General features: G+C 46.6%; 2 protein-coding genes across 2 annotated transcripts; one reads left to right on the top strand and one right to left on the bottom strand.

Moving 5' to 3' along the window:
- The first annotated feature begins 5,771 nt into the window (after positions 1–5,771).
- LOC123161901 (tropomyosin-1) lies at positions 5,772–7,031 on the top strand. Its single transcript, XM_044579715.1, has 2 exons — positions 5,772–5,844; positions 5,965–7,031. Exons 1-2 carry the CDS (start codon positions 5,842–5,844, stop codon positions 6,832–6,834), a joined length of 873 nt encoding a protein of 290 aa, XP_044435650.1. The 5' UTR covers positions 5,772–5,841; the 3' UTR covers positions 6,835–7,031.
- A 2,217-nt stretch (positions 7,032–9,248) lies between these two features.
- LOC123158616 (protein FAR1-RELATED SEQUENCE 6-like) lies at positions 9,249–12,218 on the bottom strand. The gene is made up of 2 exons (XM_044576535.1): positions 11,919–12,218; positions 9,249–11,554 (listed from the first exon to the last, which is right to left on the bottom strand). The coding sequence occupies exon 2, from the start codon at positions 11,550–11,552 to the stop codon at positions 9,249–9,251; it is 2,304 nt and encodes a 767-aa protein (XP_044432470.1). The 5' UTR covers positions 11,553–11,554; positions 11,919–12,218.
- Positions 12,219–24,056: the final 11,838 nt, after the last annotated feature.

Here is a 24,056-nt window from a genome sequence, read left to right as displayed (position 1 = left end):
CCAACACATCATTTCCTGCCTGATCTTTCATTTTATTTGGAGGCCAGGGCCCCTTAGGTTTTCCCTTAAACTTCCCTTGAGCCACCATTGTGATCTCACCAGGTGCCGCTGGCTTAGCCTTACGCTTCTGTTTCCAACTGGAATTACCTCCACCGATCTTCTGGCCGACTGGCTTACTTTTTCCGCTACGGAGTCGATCCTCTTATTCCTCGTTAGCGTACCGGGGTGGCTATTTCCATCATCCGAGTTAGAGTCATATCACCAGTCCGACCGAACTTCAGGACCAACTCTCGGTATTTGATGCCCTCCTTGAAGGCGCACACTACTTGATGCTCTGATACATTTTCAACGGTGTGATGCAAAGTGGTCCATCTCTGAATGAAATCTCTCAAGGTCTCACTCGGCTTCTGCACACAATGCGGCAACTCGGTCAATCCTGCTGGTCGTTTGCACGTGCCCTCGAAGGTTCTGACGAACACTCGAGCTAGCTCTTCCCAACTGTATATATTGTTCGGAGCTAACTAAGTCAACCACGCCCGGGCTGACCCTTCCAACATCGGAGGAAGATGCTTCATTGCTACTTCATCGTTTCCACCGCCAATCTGCACAGCCACTCGGTAATCCTCAAGCCATGTTTTAGCCTTAGACTCTCTAGTGAACTTACTGACTCCGGTCGCCAACCTGAAGATGGGAGGAATCACCGCCGCCCTGATGGCCCTGCTGAAACACTCCGGACCGGATACATGCACTCTGCTGCCACTCAGACGATCTCTGCCAGGGTCCTCTTTGTGCGCTCTGTTTCGGTCGACCAGCCCTTGAATGAGGATGGATCTCGCGTCGAAGCCTAGCTCTCTTGGGTCGACTGAGGCTCTGCGCTCGCCACCGTGACGGTGTCTATCATTGTTCCGCCGAGGCCCATACAACGCACTCCTCGGAGGATGCGTGGGCTCCTGGCGACGATGGTCGCGGTCGAGTGGATGACCATACTATCCATGGCCCTCACGCCGCGGGGGCGATATTGGGCTATGGGCCGACTGGACTGTGTCCGCTACAACGGATCTGCTGTGAATCCTATTCCGCGGCTGAGATACTGCTGTGTTTTGCTCCCCTGCTGCTCGGAGCAAGGCCGGGATCTGCATCATCCCTCTGCCAGTCTCCGACTGGGAAGGCTGAATCGACTCTGCTATTCGGGCCGCAGCTGCGAGGTTCTGAATCGGACTACCGTATACCGTAGGTGGAGGCGGAAAAAGCTGTCGTCGACTGGACTCATGGATCTGCTCCTGAGCGCGCTCATCGAGAGCATGCTGAAGGTTATCCAGTCGAGTGCGCTCAGCCAAATTGGCTAGGCGCACCTCCTCCAAGGCCCGAGCCTCGGGGGTTTCTCCAACAATGGGCGTGTGGAGTGCATCCATGTTGCGGTGACGACGTTCTTCTCTCTGCTGCGAAGAGAGGAGTTCTGGTCGGTATTCCTCATGGACACGCGACAGTTCGCCGTCTCTGTCTTCGCCGTCCTCGCGGCGAAAACCAGGCGGACTTTGAGGCCCGTCGACCATCAAGACTTCTGCCGCAGGGTCACTGCTATCGCACTTGGATGCGGTCTCCGCGGAGCCTGTCGACAGATCGAACAGGCCGTGGAGGGTTTCGTCCGGCTCGATTGTCGCGACTTGATGGGTGGCCGAACGCTAAGCCACCACGTGCTTCACCCACCGCAGGAGCCGCGATCGACCGGATCGCTTGCGGCGGCCAATAGCGGGGAGTGAAAACATAGTCGGAGCCGGCTGATACTGAGTTGACAGCTGCCGAAGAAGGACGCCGCGGACGCACGCGCGGAAGTGCGTCGCCCCTCGGACGGGGAGTGCCTCAATGTCCAGGGGGGCGTCTTGATGCCACGCGGAGTCATCGGCGACGAAAATGAGCGCGCCGAGACGGATCTCGCGGCCCTCAGCCAGTCTGCCGCCGGAAACCATGATGATGCTGATCGGTAAAACTTGCAATTTCACCAACAAGTCGCCAAGACACCTGCCCCACGGTGGGCGCCAACTGTCGTGGTCCTAAGACGGATAGTAGAGAGGGGGGGTAGGTATGGAGAGGCAAGATCTCAGCTATGTGAAGGTGTACACACGGGATTTACGAGTTCAGGCCCTTCACAGTGGAAGTAACAGCCCTACGTCTCGGTGCCCGGAGGCAGTCGATTGGATTGTGTGTGTGATATTACAGGGGGTGCGAACCCTTGTCCCAGAGGAGGGGGGTGACTTATATAGAATGCGCCAGGGCACTCGCCCACCTCCATTACAAGGGGCTTAATGTACATAAAGTAAGGGGTGTTACTGGTAACCCCAGCCTTAAGTGCTGTTAATTCTTATAAAGACTAAGGGGTGAACGTCCGGCCGTTGAGGGCCCTTCTGACTCCTGGTCTTCGATAGGTCGAGTGACTCTCCATATGGTCGAGTGAAGGTAGGGAGGAGGACCTCTGAGTGATGTGGCCGTCGAGTGGATTGCACTCGACGTGTTTGACTGGCACTCTCCTGTTGTCTCTTGGTCCTTTTATCTTCCAGGGTAGTGACCTTGGGTAGGACGTATAGGTCAGGCCTATGACCCTACCCCAGGCCTGTATCCTCATCACCGACGGGATTCAGGGCTATGCCGACGGCCTGGGCTATCGGCACAGGGTTCGATTCTGGTAGCCATCTTCATATGCTCTTTATCCATCTCGTGGCAATTGTAATTGCATGTCTCCATTGTTTTGTGCATATATATACTCTACCTCCTATCTGTTTCATCACAATATCGCAAAAAGTACTGCATGCGATTTCTGCCACAAATGATAATAGCATCTACAATCAGGACTCAAATATTTATCAGTGGTGTATTTTCCATGAATTGATAACTCTATTGTTCCACTGTATGTCCTTATGGGTAAGCATCGCTACATGGCATGAAATTTGAATAGATATGAATAGAACAGAAAACATGGCAGATTAATTTATTTTGCCAACTAAAAAAGCATCACCTATAAAAATATGAACAGTACTAAACTGCTGGAAATAAAAGGTTTGGCAATAAAGTAAATACTCTAAGCTCACCTCTTTCTCCCAAAAAAAGCTATTATTTCTCATTCGCATATCGAACATATAAACACGACAGGAACAGTATAGTTTACTCAAGTAAAAAGCCCTTAAAGAACAATGATATGCCCATTCACGTTGGACACTGTCTCTTACTCCATCGGTCTCAGTATAAGTGTCTCAAGTTGTACTAAAGTTGAGACACTTATTTTGAACCAAAGGTGTAGTTAAATTGAACTTACTTACCAAAACATGAATTAAGTGACAAAACCCGTAGACATCTTGCTTGATCGAGTCGACTAGCTGGACACACACAAACGCTGTGAACTCGCTGGATTTATAGCCGCAGGTACGTATCTTACATGTTAATTTCTTTAGGACCCGATAAATGTCATATGTGTGGCACGAACACACGGCAACTACAAACATTTTTTATAGCAAATTTAGTGACACGAGAATGACAACTATAATTGTCAAGCGTGGTAACTTTCTTTACAGATGGCAAATTTCAGTATTTTAGTTTTTTTTTCGATGGCGACTTTAGTTGTAAAAAGCAACAAGACCAGATTGCTTCTGCCACACATGTGGCACTTATTATTTGGGTTTCTCAGTGATGTTACAGGGGTCCACATGGGTACTAGTATAAGCTAGGCTGCCTAGTTCCATGTCCGAATCAGCTAAGTATACTAATCCTACAAGGTTACTAATTGGTGCACTTATTGGTTATTGCATAGGTACACACATGTAGTCGTACCAGATGTTGGGTTTACTTCCAACAATCACCCCCTTAAACACGACGTCGTTACGTTACAGCTCTGGCACTAATTCTTCTTTGCCGGGACTCGCACTGATGCATAGACGCAATGGACTCGCGCTGGACATACCCCGCCATCGGTCGGGCGCAGTCCCCCAGGAGCGGTGGAATACAATGCAGAGGCCACTGCCTCCTCCAACCTGCATGGGACAACATCCCAATAGACGAAGCCATGCCGGGGAAGGCCGGAGATCGCCGGATGGCAGGTTGGATGGCGATCGCCGGATGGCAGGTTGGATGGCGGAGTGGAGTGGAGGAGAGTGAAGTGAAGTGGAGTGGCTAGATTTGGTCTGCGGAGCAGATGGCATGAATATATTTGGGATCGGACGGGCCAGCATATGGGCTGTGTCCGGCATGGCGGATGCGCCCGGTCGCGCCCGGGCCTCCTCGTATCCATCTTATTTTTGGGCTAGATATAAGAGATGCCGGTCAGACCGTGCGTTTGAACCCGGTTTGAGGCGCTCGTCTAGGTCGGGTTTTTGTGGCCGGTTAGTGATCGGATCGTCCGCCTGGCGTATAGTGTATAGTGGGAAAGATTTGTGGTGCCCAGCTGTAGATGCTGTAGCAACGATGTTCCCACACTCATATATGTATTCCGACGTGCGTACGCACCTAAAACTACTCCTGTCTCTCTCGTCCAAAAGCTGTGACCACTACCATGTAACCATATAATACTGCTACAATGTTAAACCTTTCTACAAAGTATCAATACAATAGACAGGGGAAAGACACGGCAGGACCAAGGTCTAGTTTCGCGGCAATGCCGTCTCCGGTGTCAAGTAAAGTAATGCATAAGGCAGAGCGTGCTGCATCTGGCACTACGTTGTAAATCTCTATAGTTAAAGATGTGCCCAGTACTAATGTAACCATATCGTAGTAACCTTTCTTCTGGTTTCCCGGCAATGCCGTCCCCAGTGCCAGGTAGTGCGAGATCGAGCGTGCTGCATCGGCATGAACGTTGTAAATTTATATTCACGCGCGCCCTAAACCTTTCACTGAAGTAGCTACCATTCGTCACTTTGAAAACCTACACCAGGAATGCCAGTGGGCGGATGGACGGGCTGCCCATTTGAATGCAGTAAATAGCAGGCCCTTCCCGTCTTCTCATTGCTCCGACATTCAACAGGCGGGAGAGCGGGACGCAAAGCGGGCGGCTCTCGGCCTTCGCTCATGTTCAATGTCGGAGCGATGTGAGAGGTCGTGTCCACTTTAGGTCAGCATGGATACGGCGGTAAAGCTCCTGGACTTCAGGTGGGAAAGGGCGCGGAGTGAGGGAGGGGGTTTTGGGTGGGTCTAGATTATCAGACGCGTCCAAGGCAGCGGTCCGGATGACCGCAAAGCCCCTGCTTCCGATTTGCGGACCGGTCCGTGGACAGGTAAGGGAAAGTGTTGGTTCAAACGAGCTGGTCCGGACAGACAAGAGTGGTTTGACGGTCAGCGTTGAAGATGCCCTAATGACCATATGCTCGTAGCCGAGACACGTGCTTGCTTCCTCGCGTGCGGAAGGCGACAGAGGCATTCAGGTCTCCTCCGCATGCATGCACTTATGCAGCCTCTGCTTTCGTTCTCTCTCCGACTCCCCATCACCACTTGCTACTACTTTTCTAGCAAGCTCGTGAAAAAAGTGTTTTCCGCTCTGTAGTACTAAATTCCTGACATTGAACCTTTAATTACATCGTAGTATGTACTAATTCATACATTACATATCCACCAATTTGCGCGTGTTGACGAACTTGCCTAGTCGTCATCTAGTATGACCAGCAAAAGGAAGTGGAGCATGGCGGCGAGCCTTTTGATTTAAGAAAATAGTAGTGGGCGTAGCTAGGAAACCGCAGCGAATAGTACAAAGAAGGAACATTGAGCTACAGATTGCAGCTATATAAGTGATGGCCCGCCAGGCTTCATTGATCAAAGCAGGAAGCAAAGGTTCAAGGACACAGACACACATCACAAATATACACAATGGTAGAGTACTAGCCATATGTATCTATAGGACTTTTCTTCCCTATGTTGTTACCTTTTTTACTTGTTCTTCCTTGGTGCACTATCACATATATAGTTTTACTGACAATTCTCTTGTTGTAGGCAGAGGCATCGAATAAGAGCAAGAAGAAAGCAGTGGTGGAGGAGAAGAAAGAACCGACGAACAAGGTTAACAAACTGAATGATATTGCAGGCACCCAGGATCTCATCAAGGAAAGGACCAAGAAGAAAACCACAAAGACAAAGGCATCACATACCCAAAGTTCGAAGGCCGCACAAGACTCTGTGACAGAGGACAATGGAGATCTGACTATCCAAGAGCTGGAGGACAAGATGAACGCACTCGATGTGAACATTAAACACTCCAATGATAGCATCGGGAGAATGACCAAGGAGAAACTTAAGTTTGGAGGGGATATCACAACGAAGCAGAATAAGATAACAGAGATGGGAACAGAGATTGAGAAGCTGGACTCGGAGAAAGGAGGGCTAGTGGAGAAGAGAGGAAATCTGGACTCGCGGAAAGAAGAAGTGGTGAAGGCGGAAAGAGAGCTGGCAGAGGATATTAAAAAGTTGGACTCGAAGAAGATAAAACTGGCGGGGGAGAAAAGAAATCTGAGAGAGGATATGAAAGAGCTGAAGAAGAAGGATGAAAAAAAGGGAACAGATATTGCAGATCTGGAAAAGGCAAAAAATGCGCTGGTGGAGAAGAAAGGAAAGTTGGCGACGGAGCTCGATGAGAAAAAAAAGATGAGGATTGATTATCTGGAGAAGAGGAACGAGGTGCTGGTGGAGGGCAAAAGGAAGCTGGCCAAGCACAACGAGGAACTGAAGAAGGACAACAAGGAATTGAAGAAGGAGAACGAGGAACTGGAAAAGACGAGAGTGAAGAAAGAGAAACTGGAAAGCCTGTACGAAGAGCTGCAGGAGAAGTACGATGGGAGATGCTGCAGTTGCTGCACAATTTGTTAACACTCTGAGTACGGGCTATTAGCATATTACTACGTGATTTCGACATATGTAGTGATATTGCTGTGTACGCAACATGGGTAATTGTCTCTTTTACTTTAATTTTCGTCTATGCATGTCTATGTGTTTCTTTCCGAGTGTTGTAAGCTCTTTCAAAAATATATGTCCTTTTACAAATTTCAGTTGAGACTGCATACGAAGCAACATGAGTGAATGTACACTCTAAAATATGTCGATGTACATCCGTATGAAGTTATTATTGAAATCTCTAAAAAAAACTCATATTTAGGAACCGAGGAAATAGAACTTAATTTATAGATCCTTTTTAATGTTACTTTCTGTGTAGTAATACCATGTGCTTTCATTAGTAAGACAAATGGGCTCAAATGAGCTGATGGATTCCTACATACATAACTGAACTCCAAATCGGCTGTACTGCATTTATCATCTGAAGCATTTAGTTGCATCGTGCTTGCGGCTTGCCGGATTCGGCTCTTTTGCTGAGCAGCGCCCATCCAACACGCCCAATAATGCTACACGTACAGGAGATTACGGGCGTTTTACAGGCTGACTAGGAGTCCGTCCGACGTGGCTGCGAGGGTGCGAGCGCGCGCTGAACTGAAAAGGAAAAGATAAAATAAAAAAAAAAATCCCGGCGGTTTCCTTTCTCTCCCAAGCGACGACCGGCTCGCCCAGATCGGCCAAGCTATCTGCTCCAGTTCCCCTCATGGCTGTGTGGATGCGATCTCTTTCGACGCGTCAGGATGTGCTACCTTCAGGCGGCGAGGCGACTTCCTCCTCGTTGGATGCCCCATGGCTGCCTCCTCCGATGCGTCGAGGCGATCCCCTGCTTGTCGGCAGTGTCAGGACCGGTTCCTCCAGGGCGACCAGGCGATCCCCTGCTCGTCGGCAGCGTGACGGCCGGCTCCTTCAGAGAGGCGAGGCGGCCTCGTCGTATAGACGCTGGAAGCGCCGTGGGCGAGCCCCGTGGAGCCCTGGGCGGCGTACATGCTAGTCGTACGGCGGCTGACGATGCTGATCGACCTGCTCCTGAGCATGCAGGGCAGCGTCGACGTTCTCATCCCCCCCGCAGCTGGACCAGATGGACGAGCTAAAGTGCCAAACTGGTAGCTCTGAATTTTGCTTCAGTTTTGCTTCCTGCTAATCTGAATTTAGGGGAAGCTCTGAATTTTGTGCAAGGACTGAATTTTGTTATGTTTTGCAGGGAGAGGAATAGACACTCTAGCAGCAGTGGTATTCTCTATGCAATCAATTCGGTGAAACATTTAGTGTTGTTTCACCGAATCAAAAGAGACCAAAATCAGACCACATATGATTGCAGATTATGCGTGTGTATGTGGAGAAGATGACTGGAGTGTGCAAGTTCCATACAGAATTGCTCGCTTAGTTGGTGTTGATTGTAACGTGTACTTTTCATTATATGATTTTGTGTGGTTGTAAAATCAGACCTTATGAATTAGATCAATATACAAGGTTGTTTGTTTCTTGAAAAATTGATGGATGGTAAATCCTGTGTGACGTATAAGTTGTGATCATAATGTTCCAACTAGAATTATGAATAAGAAATCTGTCCTGATGGAAACATCCTTGTTCTATTGCAAATGTGTGAGACAGAAAACTCTCATTCATGAGAATTAGCTAGCGGCAATGCGCACGTACACATATCCAAGGAAAATTGCAAAAGTATAACAATCTCATAAAGCAAATCTGGTACTTTAGGGAAAAATCCTGATGACAAAATATAAATTTGGTGCCCGGGTGTCTTTCAGCTATTACATTAAAGTTGCCAAGTGCATAGAAAGTACTACATCCAACCACTTGAAATGACATAAATCTTGTCTAACTCTGATCCACCGTATTGTTCCGCCCTCCAATTCCATCAAAGTGCAACTCAGCAGAACTGGGCACTACAGTCGATCCTTGCTGAACTTGAAACAACATACTTGTATATTCTCCTAGGATTGGAGGCATAACCATTGTCGATAAACCTCCAAATGATACCGTAGTCGATTCTTGGGGTACATTTATGTTGCCAGCGATAATGCCCAAGTCAAATGATTCCTGTCCAAAGAAGGTGATAAAATGACATTGCTGCTCAAGTGTTTACTAGAAATAAAAGGATGAGAAATAAAGATACCTGAGCTGTGATACTACAAGCCTGGCCATCCAAATAAACATCTTGTTGACTCTGTTTTAGATTGCAAGAAGTCAGTAAAATACATGAAAAAATATTGCTAAACAGCCGGGAGCAAGAATTAGATACCATATGTTCTATAGCATTTTGTTGTAGAATATCATCCTCTGAGGTTTTTCTTTTTTTGCTGGACCTTTTATTTTTCATATTCAAGGAGCGAGCCTGAAACAAATACAATTTTACTGAGCTCACAAGTGTGAATTTAGGTCTTCTTTTTCACAACTGAAAAATGTAATATTCGAAATGATACCTCTTTTTCAGCTTCCTTCTTCTCCTTTATTGCAGCCTTTTTCTTCTCCATTTGTTCTTTTTTCTTCTTCTTTTCGTTTGCTTGGCGAATAAGCTTATCAACCTTAGATTCTTTTCTCACCGAAGGAGGGCGTCCAGCACATCTAACAGCTATTGGACTCAGTATAGTTTTACCTGTTGCCTTCCCATTGGAAGGTGAATCTTCCTGTGTACCAACCTTATCATTGTTATTTTCAGAACTTGAGTTGCTGCTGTACTTAATTTTCAAGGTGCGAAGATCTTCGATCAAGGAATTGTGTGCATCATCCGACATGGCACCTATCTCTGCAACTGGGTAGAAAGAATTGCACAAGCTATCAAAGCGTTTGGCAATAGGACTGTCTTCCATCCCCCCGTATGTGCATCTGATAAAGTTATGTTTTCTTTTCACATTTTTTTTCCACCGAGCAAGGATGTATTGTGGAGGAACCTCCTTGATTTTCTTTTGAGTAAGCACACACAACACATGCCTACAGAGAATACCTCTGAACTCAAAGCGGCGACATGAACACTTAACTTCGAACTCTTCCTCATTGAAATATACATGGTACAGAATATCCTTTCTCCATCCTTTTTCTTCGTCAATTAGCACATCCTCGGTTATTTCATATGTTTCTATTGCCCCTTCTTTTTGTATAAACTTCCGATCACAATACATAATATCTGTTAGCTCTTCTTGAAATTCTTTGAACTTTGAATTTGTATAGATTGACTGAAATTGCTTCTCAATGTCAAAGCGTGTGATACAAGGTATGGTTGAATTGAAAGAATTGAAATCAGCAACATTCTCCTTCTCAACTTTATCACGAAGAGCATTCTCATATTGGCTAACAAAATGCTTCAATGTAGTTTTTGCATTAACATATCCATCAAAGAAGGCATTCATACTCTCACTACGTTGTGTAGTAGACATACCTGCCCAAAAGGCATCTTTCACAAATGCTGGAACCCAACGGTGTCGATAGTTGTAAAGCCCTTTAAGCCATTCATTATCACCAAGATCATACTTCTCAATCATATGCATCCAAGCAACTTCAAACTCTGCAACTGTTAATGAATCATAGACCGCATTGCCAACAGCAACCTTGATGCGATCATATTCATCATACCCACCTAGCTTCTCGGGTATCTTTTTCATTATGTGCCACAAGCACCATCTGTATCGAGATTCCGGAAAAACTACTTCCACACCATTCTGAATTGCTTTTGCTTGATCCGTGACAATTGCTTTTGGTTGACGATTTGACATACATGTGAGCCATGCTTGAAATAACCAAACAAATGTTCCAGTATCTTCATTTGATAATAAAGCACATCCTAGCAAAACTGATTGGCCATGATGATTCACTCCGACAAAACAAGCAAACGGCATATCATATTTGTTCATCAAATATGTCGTATCAAAAGTAATGACATCATGAAAAGAGTCATACACTGCCCTACTTCTGGCATCAGCCCAAAATACATTCCTAAGTCGGGATTCATCATCAACATCCATTACACTAAAAAAGTTTGGGTTGTCGGATTGCATTTTAATAAAGTAGTCACGAACCGCTTCAGCATCACCACTGCCAAGTTTCAGCCTCCTTATTTTCTCTAGAAAATTACGAGAATCTTTCTCACCAAAAGTTAGGTTATGATGACCATCTGCTGCCACAACAAAAGAATTGAAGTTCTTGTTTACCCGAATTCCGGCTCTGTCATTCAACTCAAGCTTTCGCTTAACATGGTAGTCTAACCTTTTGTTGCATCTAAATAACCGAGATTTTAGTGGACTTAATGCATGATTATGATCCAATATGACCTTCGAAAGGTACAACTTCCCATCAGGACCACGAGTAACATTAATTTTAGCTTTGCATCCTAACCCGGCTGATGGATTTGGCTTCAACATATTTCTTGAGTTGGACTGAGTCTTACCATGACGGCTGCAGGAAAGTGTAAGGTACCTCAATTGTCCATTATCATCACTGTTTGAACTTCTTCTCGTCACACCAAAGCCTTTTGCTTTAGCATACTGGGTATAATACTCTCGCACCTCATTCTCATTACCAAAGGTCATCCCCAGTTCAGGATCTCCAAGTGACACATCTGGTTGGGCTTCACCAAGGTCATGTTCAACTTCCACATTGCTTTTCTTCTGCTGCTTAATGCCATCATCGTCGCTTGAAATAGACATGTCACTTGATTCTTGAACAATACAAGTTCCATCATCCATTCCTACAAGCCATGAAATTTTTAATCATTCTCGTACAAAGGCAACATAACTAAACTGAATGGTAACAAATTGACCTAAAAATTGACATGTTAAATTATTTTGAAAAGGTTGTGTTGAACATTACCAGATGCATATACTTAGAAACAAACATAACATTGTGTGCCGAGGTGATGTGATGTGCTACATGCAAACAGATGAAAGATTAATAACTAATCATTTGTAGCTAACTTCAGGGCTTCATCAAGGCGGAAAACTCAGGTACACAGCTTTGATCTACAGATGGATAAATCAAGTATATATGCTGCAGTATCACCAGTCAGACTATCCAAATCGTAACTTCATGGCCTTCAGTATACATAGGATTACCTGCTAATGCCGATGTGACGGAGCATGCGACGCCGACGGCTTGAAAAGATCGGCCGAGCAAGCAGCAATGTGCCCTTGGCGGCGCGAGACGGCCGTGGTCGTTCGAGGCGAACGCGATCGGCAAATTGAGCCGCTGTTCTGTTTTTCCAGTAGCGTAAACATCGGCACGTCCTCCTTTTTCGTTATTTCCTGCCGTTCTGTTTTTTTTTTACTTTGCGTAAACAGCGGCATGTTCTCCTTTTTCCTTTATTTCCCCGCAGCTCAGCCACGTCGGACGGACTCCTAGTCAGCCTGTAAAACGCCCGTAATCTCCTGTACGTGTAGCATTATTGCCAACACGCCACCTCAGACGTACCTACACGGTCGTTTTGACCAGCAGGGAGCAATACTGCCCACACTGGTACTTTGGGGCCTCGGCCGGCCAGCGGAGACGTCAACAGGGTCCCGCTCCTGCAGGTTGACGGAGGCCGCCGTACAGGACGACCTCGACCGGCTTTCGACGCGTAATGAATAAGCTACTATTTTGTTTCTCATTTCAAATAGCTAAAAAATAACACACAAAATACATGGCAACATACTATTTTGTTTCTTGAACATTTTTAAGCGCCGCTTTTGTGTGACATTACAACCCTAAAAACTGCTACGTGAAACTCATGTACAATCAAATAGCTAAAAAAACAAAAAATACATGACAGCATAATGTTTTATTATTATTATTATTGAACATTTTCATCCCAAAAAAGGTCAAAAATCATTAATAAGTTGCCATGAACCATATGGAACATTTGGCATGGACACTTTTCCTTATTTTTCATATGACAATACCAAAATATGATAAACTAACCCATGTCCAGATTCACCATATATCATAAAAAGCAAAAAAAATGTTATAGGACAAATAAAATTAGCCATTATCTAATTAACAAAATGGCCAAACTCTAAGGGGTTGTTCGGATAGCTGGTTTATAGAGAATCTGTTATATATAAACCCGTTTCAGGCTCTAACAACCTAAAACTCTGTTTGGCTATTCTAACTAATTCGTGGATAAGTAAAAATTGGTTCTCGTAATACCTAAAATGTGCGTTTTTGGAAAAACGGGTCCAACACGTTTTTACGAAAAACGCGTTTTAGAAAAAGCCGGCTGTAACGTCGACTCGTCATGAACACCTGCCTGCCCCTTTTCTTGCTGCTACTGCTTAGAAATTGACCATGTCGAGCACCATGCCCAGCGTCTAGACGATGTTCGCAGTCATGGTGGCCTCGAATTTCTCCGCGAGCCGCTTCTTGGCGTCGTCCTGTCGAACCTTTGCAGGACGAGCACGTCGAACTAGCGCTTGCGGTTGAGGCGAGCTAGCATGCACTCCTTGCGAACGTGGATTTTTGAAGCTCAGGCTTTCAGACACCTCTTATCCTTACCCTTCAATCTTGCTTTAAGATCTGTGCTACACAACTAACTCAATATATAAATTTTTCTCTTTTTTGTTTCTTCAAAACTAAACAACATACGAACTTCGAACTTTGCAGGACAACAAAACATTCTTACTACAATGTGGGTAAAAACTTTTAGATTTTTTCATCCGAAATAAATATACAAAATGAGATTTTTTTTTCTACTAAAAAATAATACTTTTAGTATATATGATTCATGAAAAAATCTGAAAGTTTTTTCCCACATTCTAGTTTGATTGTTTTGTTGTCCTGCAAAGTTGCAAGCTCATATATTGTTTTATTTGGAAGAAACAAAAAAGAGAAAAGTTCTAGCACAAATCTTGATGAAGAAATGGATGGCTGGATAAGGGGGTGTTCCAAAGCCTATGCTTTTTCAAATGTTAACCCACTCCTTGCCTCGTTCTTCGGTGCCCGATGATGAGCGAGTAGTATTGCCTCTAGAAGCCATGGACGAGCACCTCGACGGAGGGGCGCACGGTGCAACAACGCACACGGAGTCACGGATGTACAGCGACGTCAAGGCCTCCAACGTGTTGCTCGACGCGGCCATGGGCGCCCGGCCCTACGACTTCGGCTATGCGCGCTCGGTACTTGGCGGCCGTCCGCCCACCGCGCTCTGTGTTGGGCTCTCCCGGCCATTACATCCGCTTCCGCGTGCTCACCAGAGCGGACGTGTACAACCTCATCGTGCTGCTCCTCGAGGCTCGAGTTGCTCACCGGCATGCAGTGGTACAGCTCGTGGAATAGGAGCTGTGTACCCGCATCACAAGCGGTCGAAGTAGATTTGAGAAGAAGGGAACATTCGGTAGTCAGATGAAAATCCATTGAATACTCGTCCCAACCAAACTAGTAGCCATATTTGACGTTTTTAAGCCCAAACATAGTACTCTACAAATCAGTTTTAACAAACCAACAACTTAAAGCTGGTTTCCCTAAAAATCCTCTTAAAACTATTTTTGCTAAAACTTGTCTCAAATACTAGTTATCCAAACAACCACTGATTGGTGGGGGGGAGGGGTCACAGGATTGTTAGGAGTCTGATGCTTTGTTGAAGAAGTCAGAGGGACCTCCACGGTAATGCCAAGGCAATCAACCCGGATGTTGTTCGCTGCCCGGGCAAGCTGGTTGGTGGAGTCTGCCTTTGGCTACCTGTCTTCTTCTTTTTTGAACCGGGCATAACCCCTTTCCATTAGCTGTTTAACGGAAATACATGTTCAGTTTCAGAATTTGAGGAGACGGGAAAGAGAAGAGCGAGTTCAACCATCATCGGGAACCCACCGCAAGAGCTCGCCACGAGACACCTGCTATGGGGCGAAAACCAGATGACACCACATCCTCAACACATAACAACAAAGTACAGAAGGCTCGAAGACAGATTGAGCAGCATAAAACTCACACATGAGCAGGGGACCCGAAGAGCTCAAAAGGCAGACACTAAACTCATAATAAGATCACCAAATCAAAAGAATTACGCCCTTGATCAGCGTTGAAGCGAAGGCAGTGATGCTTTTCTAGCTCAGAGTTGCTTCATCCGTGGCCGTCGCGCAAATCCTCATCATGTTTCCAGCATTCTCTCGCAGCATCTTTGTGCCCCTCATCATTGCTTCACGATCATCTCCTTTCAACAACCCTGCCCAATAATTCAAGAAGACACAAGCCGAGAAAACAATTTCAAATGGAGTCTTACACTAGTAGAAAAAGGACCTAATATGAGACACATTAGTGCCGGTTTGATTTTGAGACGGCACTAATGTGTCCAGTGTTGGGGAACGTTGCAGAAAATTAAAATTTTTCCTACGGTTTCACCAAGATCCATCTATGAGTTCATCTAAGCAACGAGTCAAGGGAGAGAGTTTGCATCTACCTACCACTTGTAGATCGCGTGCGGAAGCTTGCAAGGTGATGATGGAGTCGTACTCGACGTGATTCGAATCACCGATGACCAAGTGCTGAACGGACAGCACCTCCGCGTTTAACACACGTACGGGACGGGAGACGTCTCCTCCTTCTTGATCCAGCAAGGGGGAAGGAGAGGTTGAGGAAGACAGCTCCACCGGCAGCACGACGGCATGGTGATGGTGGAGAGGCAGTACTCCGACAGGGCTTCGCCAAGCACACAACGGAGGAGGAGAGGTGTTGGGGAGGGGAGGGCTGCGCCTTGGAGGGTTGTGCGGCTGCCCTCCCCTCACCCCTCTATTTATAGGGGGAAGGGAGAAGGGGGCCGGCCCCCTAGAACCCATCTAGGGGGGTGTGGCGGCCAAGGGGAGAGGGGGAGAGGGTGGCTTGCCCCCCAAGCCAAGGGGGGTGCCCCCTCTAGGGTTCCCCCCTCAACCCTAGGCGCAAGGGCCCAAGGGAGGGGGTGCGCCCAGCCCACCAGGGGCTGGCTCCCTGCCCCACGCAGCCCATGTGGCCCCCCGGGAGGGGTGGCCCCTCCCGGTGGACCCCCGGAACCCCTCCGGTGGCCCCGGTACAATACCGGTATGACCCCGAAACTTCCTGGTGTCCGTTTGACAACTTCCCATATATAAATCTTTACCTCCGGACCCTTCCGGAGCTCCTCGTGACGTCCAGGATCCCATCCGGGACTCCGAACAACATTCGGTAGTCACATACTAGTCTTCCTAATAACCCTAGCGTCACCGAACCTTAAGTGTGTAGACCCTACGGGTTCGGGAGACATGCAGACATGACCGAGACGCTCTCAGATCAATAACCAACAGCGGGATCTGGATACCCATGATGGCTCCCACATGCTCCTCGATGTTGTCATCGGATGAACCACGATGTCGAGGATTCGATCAAACCCTGTATACAATTCCCTTTGTCAATCGGTACGTTACTTGCCCGAGACTCGATCGTCGGTATCCCAATACCTTGTTCAGTCTCGTTACCGGCAAGTCACTTTAATCGTACCGTAATGCATGATCCCGTGTCCAACACCTTGGTCACATTGAGCTCATTATGATGATGCATTACCGAGTGGGCCCAGAGATACCTCTCCGTCATACGGAGTGACAAATCCCAGTCTCGATCCGTGTCAACCCAACAGATACTTTCGGAGATACCTGTAATGCACCTTTATAGTCACCCAGTTACGTTGTGACGTTTGATACACCCAAGGCACTCTTACGGTATCCGGGAGTTACACGATCTCATGGTCGAAGGAAGAGATACTTGACATTGGCAAAGCTCTAGCAAAACGAACTACACGATCTTTTATGCTATGCTTAGGATTGGGTCTTGTCCATCACATCATTCTCCTAATGATGTGATCCCGTTATCAACGACATCCAATGTCCATAGTCAGGAAACCATGACTATCTGTTGATCACAACGAGCTAGTCAACTAGAGGCTCACCAGGGACATATTATGGTCTAAGTATTCACACGTGTATTACGATTTCCGGATAATACAGTTATAGCATGAATAAAAGACATTTATCATGAACATTGAAATATAATAATACTTTTATTATTGCCTCTAGGGCATATTTCCAACAGTCTCCCACTTGCACTAGAGTCACCAATCTAGTTACATTGTGATGAATCGAACACCCATAGAGTTCTGGTGTTGATCATGTTTTGCACGCGAGAGAGGTTTAGTTAGCGGATCTGTGACATTCAGATCCGTGTGCACTTTGCAAATCTCTATGTCTCCATCTTGAACATTTTCACGGATGGAGTTGAAACGACGCTTGATGTGCCTGGTCTTCTTGTGAAACCTGGGCTCCTTGGCGAGGGCAATAGCTCCAGTGTTGTCACAGAAGAGTTTGATCGGCCCCGACGCATTGGGTATGACTCCTAGGTCGGTGATGAACTCCTTCACCCAAATCGCTTCATGCGCTGCCTCCGAGGCTGCCATGTACTCCGCTTCACACGTAGATCCCGCCACGACGCTCTGCTTGCAGCTGCACCAGCTTACTGCTCCACCATTCAACATATACACGTATCCGGTTTGTGACTTAGAGTCATCCAGATCTGAGTCGAAGCTAGCGTCGACGTAACCCTTTACGACGATCTCTTCGTCTCCTCCATAAACGAGAAACATGTCCTTCGTCCTTTTCAGGTACTTGAGGATATTCTTGACCGCTGTCCAGTGTTCCTTGCCGGGATTACTTTGGTATCTTGCTACCAAACTTACGGCAAGGTTTACATCGGGTCTGGTACACAGCATGGCATACATAATAGATCCTATGGCTGAAGCATAGGGGATGACACTCATCTCTTCTTTATCTTTTGCCGTGGTCGGTGACTGAGCCGAGCTCAGTCTCACACCTTGTAACATAGGCAAGAACCCCTTCTTGGACTGATCCATTTTGAACCTCTTCAAAATCTTATCAAGGTATGTGCTTTGTGAAAGACCTATGAGGCGTCTCGATCTATCTCTATAGATCTTGATGCCTAATATATAAGCAGCTTCTCCAAGGTCCTTCATTGAAAAACATTTGTTCAAGTAGGCCTTAATGCTATCCAGAAATTCTATATTATTTCCCATCAAGAGTATGTCATCTACATATAATATGAGAAATGCTACAGAGCTCCCACTCACTTTCTTGTAAACGCAGGCTTCTCCAGAAGTCTGCATAAACCCAAACGCTTTGATCATCTCATCAAAGCGAATGTTCCAACTCCGAGATGCTTGCACCAGTCCATAAATGGATCGCTGGAGCTTGCATACTTTGTTAGCGTTCCGAGGATCGACAAAACCTTCCGGCTGCATCATATACAGCTCTTCCTTAAGATGCCCGTTAAGGAATGCTGTTTTGACATCCATCTGCCATATCTCATAATCATAGTATGCGGCAATTGCTAACATGATTCGGACGGACTTCAGCTTCGTTACGGGAGAGAAAGTCTCGTCGTAGTCAATCCCTTGAACTTGTCGATAACCCTTAGCGACAAGTCGAGCCTTATAAATGGTAACATTACCATCCGCGTCCGTCTTCTTCTTAAAAATCCATTTGTTTTCTATCGCTCGCCGATCATCGGGCAAGTCTGTCAAAGTCCATACTTTGTTTTCATACATGGATTCTATCTCGGATTTCATGGCTTCAAGCCATTTGTTGGAATCCGGGCCCGCCATCGCTTCTTCATAGTTCGAAGGTTCATTGTTGTCTAACAACATGATTTCCAGGACAGGGTTGCCGTACCACTCTGGTGCGGAACGTGTCCTTGTGGACCTACGAAGTTCAGTAGTAACTTGATCCGAAGTACCTTGATCATCATCATTGTTTACCTCTTCAGTTGGTGTGGGCATCACAGGAACGGTTTCCTGCGCTGCGCCACTTTCCCGCTCAAGAGGTAGTACTTCATCGAGTTCTACTTTCCTCCCACTTACTTCTTTCGAGAGAAACTCTTTTTCCAGAAAGCATCCGTTCTTGTCAACAAAGATCTTGCCTTCGGATCTTAAGTAGAAGGTATACCCGACAGTTTCCTTAGGGTATCCTATGAATACGCATTTTTCCGACTTGGGTTCGAGCTTTTCAGGTTGAAGTTTCTTGATATAAGCATCGCATCCCCAAACTTTTAGAAACGACAGCTTAGGTTTCTTTCCAAACTATAATTCATACGGTGTCGTCTCAACGGATTTAGACGGTGCCCTATTTAAAGTGAATGTAGCTGTCTCTAGAGCGTATCCCCAAAATGATAGCGGTAAATCGGTAAGAGACATCATAGACCGCACCATATCCAATAGAGTGCGATTACGACGTTCGGACACACCGTTTGCTGAGGTGTTCCAGGCGGCGTGAGTTGTGAAACGATTCCACATTTCCTTAAGTGTGTACCAAATTCGTGATTTAAGTATTCTCCTCCACGATCTGATCGTAAGAATTTTATCTTTCGGTCACGTTGATTCTCTACCTCATTCTGAAATTCCTTGAACTTTTCAAAGGTCTCAGACTTGTGTTTTATTAAGTAGACATACCCATATCTACTCAAGTCATCAGTGAGAGTGAGAACATAACGATATCCTCCGCGAGCCTCAACGCTCATTGGACCGCACACATCGGTATGTATGATTTCCAACAAGTTGGTTGCTCGCTCCATTGTTCCGGAGAACGGAGTCTTGGTCATTTTGCCCAAGAGGCATGGTTCGCACGTGTCAAACGATTCATAATCAAGAGACTCTAAAAGTCCATCGGCATGGAGCTTCTTCATGCGCTTGACACCAATGTGACCAAGGCGGCAGTGCCACAAGTATGTGGGACTATCGTTATCAACTTTAAATCTTTTGGCATCTACACTATGAACATGTGCAATATTACGCTCGAGATTCATTAAGAATAAACCATTGACCATCGGAGCATGACCATAAAACATATCTCTCATATAAATCGAACAACCATTATTCTCAGACTTAAATGAGTAGCCATCTCGTATTAAACGAGATCCAGATACAATGTTCATCCTCAAACTTGGCACTAAATAACAATTATTAAGGTTCAAAACTAATCCCGTAGGTAAATGTAGAGGCAGCGTGCCGACGGCGATCACATCGACTCTGGAACCATTCCCGACGCGCATAGTCACCTCGTCCTTCGCCAGTCTCCGTTTATTCCGCAGCTCCTGCTGTGAGTTACAAATATGAGCAACGGCACCGGTATCAAATACCCAGGAGTTACTACGAGTACTGGTAAGGTACACATCAATCACATGTATATCAAATATACCTTTGGTGTTGCCGGCCTTCTTATCCACTAAGTATTTGGGGAAGTTCCGCTTCCAGTGACCCTTCCCCTTGCAATAAAAGCACTCAGTCTCAGGCTTGGGTCCATTCTTTGACTTCTTCCCGGTAACTGGTTTACCAGGCGCGGCAACCTCCTTGCCGTCCTTCTTGAAGTTCTTCTTACCCTTGCCCTTCTTGAACTTAGTGGTCTTATTGACCATCAACACTTGATGTTCTTTCTTGATTTCAGCCTCTGCTGACTTCAGCATCGAGAACACTTCAGGAATGGTCTTTTCCATCCCCTGCATGTTGTAGTTCATCACAAAGCTCTTGTAGCTTGGTGGGAGCGACTGGAGGATTCTGTCAATGACCGCCTCATCTGGGAGGTTAATGTTCAGCTGGGTCATACGGTTGTGCAACCCAGACATCTTCAGGATGTGCTCACTGACAGAACTGTTTTCCTCCATCTTACAACTGTAGAACTTGTCGGAGACATCATATCTCTCGACCCGGGCATGAGCTTGGAAAACTAGTTTCAGCTCTTCGAACATCTCATATGCTCCGTGATGCTCAAAACGCTTTTGGAGCCCCGGTTCTAAGCTGTAAAGCATGCCGCACTGTACGAGGGAGTAATCATCAGCGCGAGTTTGCCAAGCATTCATAATGTCTTGGTTCTCTGGGACGGGAGCGTCACCTAGCGGTCCTTCTAGGACATATTGTTTCCTGGCAGCTATGAGGATGATCCTCAGGTTCCGGACCCAGTCCGTATAGTTGCTGCCATCATCTTTCAGCTTGGTTTTCTCTAGGAACGCGTTGAAGTTCATGTTGACATGAGCGTTGGCCATTTGATCTACAAGACATATTTGCAAAGGTTTTAGACTAAGTTCATGATAATTAAGTTCTAATCAAATTATGAACTCCCACTCAGATTAGACATCCCTTTAGTCATCTAAGTGTTACACGATCCGAGTCGACTAGGCCGTGTCCGATCATCACGTGAGACGAACTAGTCATCGTCGGTGAACATTCTCATGTTGATCGTATCTTCCATATGACTCGTGTTCGACCTTTCGGTCTCCGTGTTCCGAGGCCATGTCTGCACATGCTAGGCTCGTCAAGTTAACCCTAAGTGTTTTCGCTGTGTAAAACTGTCTTACACCCGTTGTATGTGAACGTAAGAATCCATCACACCCGATCATCATGTGGTGCTTAGAAGCGACGAACTGTAGCAACGGTGCACAGTTAGGGGAGAACACTTCTTGAAATTTTTGTAAGGGATCATCTTATTTACTACCGTCGTCCTAAGTAAACAAGATGCATAAACATAATAAACATCACATGCAATTATATAGTTGTGACATGATATGGCCAATATCATATAGCTCCATTGATCTTCATCTTCGGGGCTCCATGATCATCTTGTCACCGGCTTGACACCATGATCTCCATCATCATGATCTCCATCATCGTGTCTTCATGAAGTTGTCACGCCAACGACTACTTCTACTTCTATGACTAACGTTTAGCAATAAAGTAAAGTAGTTTACATGGCGTTATTCAATGACATGCAGGTCATACAAAAAATAAAGACAACTCCTATGGCTCCTGCCGGTTGTCATACTCATCGACATGCAAGTCGTGAATCCTATTACAAAGAACATGATCTAATACATCACAATTCATCATTCATCACAACTTCTGGCCATATCACATCACATGATCAATCGCTGCAAAAACAAGTTACACGTCCTCTAATTGTTGTTGCATCTTTTACGTGGCTGCAATTGAGTTCTAGCAAGAACGTTTTCTTACCTACGAATCACCACAACGTGATTTTGTCAACTTCTATTTACCCTTCATAAGGGCCCTGTTCATCGATTTCGCTCCAACTAAAGTGGGAGAGACAGACACCCGCCAGCCACCTTATGCAACTAGTGCATGTCAGTCGGTGGAACCGGTCTCACGTAAGCGTACGTGTAAGGTTGGTCCGGGCCGCTTCATCCCACAATACCGTTGAGCAAGAAAAGACTAGTAGAGGCAAGTAAGATGACAAAATCCACGCCCACAACAAAATTGTGTTCTACTCGTGCAAAGAGAACTACGCATAGACCTAGCTCATGATGCCACTGTTGGGGAACGTTGCAGAAAATTAAAATTTTTCCTACGGTTTCACCAAGATCCATCTATGAGTTCATCTAAGCAACGAGTCAAGGGAGAGAGTTTGCATCTACATACCACTTGTAGATCGCGTGCGGAAGCTTGCAAGGTGATGATGGAGTCGTACTCGACGTGATTCGAATCACCGATGACCAAGTGCTGAACGGACAGCACCTCCGCGTTCAACACATGTACGGAACGGGAGACGTCTCCTCCTTCTTGATCCAGCAAGGGGGAAGGAGAGGTTGAGGAAGACAGCTCCACCGGCAGCACGACGGCGTGGTGATGGTGGAGAGGCAGTACTCCGACAGGACTTCGCCAAGCACACAACGGAGGAGGAGAGGTGTTGGGGAGGGGAGGGCTGCACCTTGAAGGGTTGTGCGGCTGCCCTCCCCTCACCCCTCTATTTATAGGGGGAAGGGAGAAGGGGGCCGGCCCCCTAGAACCCATCTAGGGGGGTGTGGCGGCCAAGGGGAGAGGGGGAGAGGGTGGCTTGCCCCCCAAGCCAAGGGGGGCGCCCCCTCTAGGGTTCCCCCCTCAACCCTAGGCGCAAGGGCCCAAGGGAGGGGGTGCGCCCAGACCACCAGGGGCTGGCTCCCTGCCCCATGCAGCCCATGTGGCCCCCCGGGAGGGGTGGCCCCTCCCGGTGGACCCCCGGAACCCCTCCGGTGGCCCCGGTACAATACCGGTATGACCCCGAAACTTCCTGGTGTCCGTTTGACAACTTCCCATATATAAATCTTTACCTCCGGACCCTTCCGGAGCTCCTCGTGACGTCCAGGATCCCATCCGGGACTCCGAACAACATTCGGTAGTCACATACTAGTCTTCCTAATAACCCTAGCGTCACCGAACCTTAAGTGTGTAGACCCTACGGGTTCGGGAGACATGCAGACATGACCGAGACGCTCTCAGATCAATAACCAACAGCGGGATCTGGATACCCATGATGGCTCCCACATGCTCCTCGATGTTGTCATCGGATGAACCACGATGTCGAGGATTCGATCAAACCCTGTATACAATTCCCTTTGTCAATCGGTACGTTACTTGCCCGAGACTCGATCGTCGGTATCCCAATACCTTGTTCAGTCTCGTTACCGGCAAGTCACTTTAATCGTACCGTAATGCATGATCCCGTGTCCAACACCTTGGTCACATTGAGCTCATTATGATGATGCATTACCGAGTGGGCCCAGAGATACCTCTCCGTCATACGGAGTGACAAATCCCAGTCTCGATCCGTGTCAACCCAACAGATACTTTCGGAGATACCTGTAATGCACCTTTATAGTCACCCAGTTACGTTGTGACGTTTGATACACCCAAGGCACTCTTACGGTATCCGGGAGTTACACGATCTCATGGTCGAAGGAAGAGATACTTGACATTGGCAAAGCTCTAGCAAAACGAACTACACGATCTTTTATGCTATGCTTAGGATTGGGTCTTGTCCATCACATCATTCTCCTAATGATGTGATCCCGTTATCAACGACATCCAATGTCCATAGTCAGGAAACCATGACTATCTGTTGATCACAACGAGCTAGTCAACTAGAGGCTCACCAGGGACATATTGTGGTCTAAGTATTCACACGTGTATTACGATTTCCGGATAATACAGTTATAGCATGAATAAAAGACATTTATCATGAACATTGAAATATAATAATACTTTTATTATTGCCTCTAGGGCATATTTCCAACATCCAATAGTGCCGGTTCCAACGGCTAGCCGGCCGTTTTCATTAGTACCGGTTCGTGGCGAACCTATAGTACCGGTTAGTGCCACGAACCGGTACTAAAGAGGGTGGTGGCAGGGTGTTGTCAGTCTGGGGCCCGTCCAGCACCTTTAGTACCGG

This window comes from Triticum aestivum, chromosome 7B (genome assembly GCF_018294505.1).
Source record: "Triticum aestivum cultivar Chinese Spring chromosome 7B, IWGSC CS RefSeq v2.1, whole genome shotgun sequence".
NCBI classification, from domain to species: domain Eukaryota; kingdom Viridiplantae; phylum Streptophyta; class Magnoliopsida; order Poales; family Poaceae; genus Triticum; species Triticum aestivum.
The sequence above is the reverse complement of the archived record's forward strand: the minus strand, read 5'-3'. Positions and strand labels throughout refer to the sequence as shown.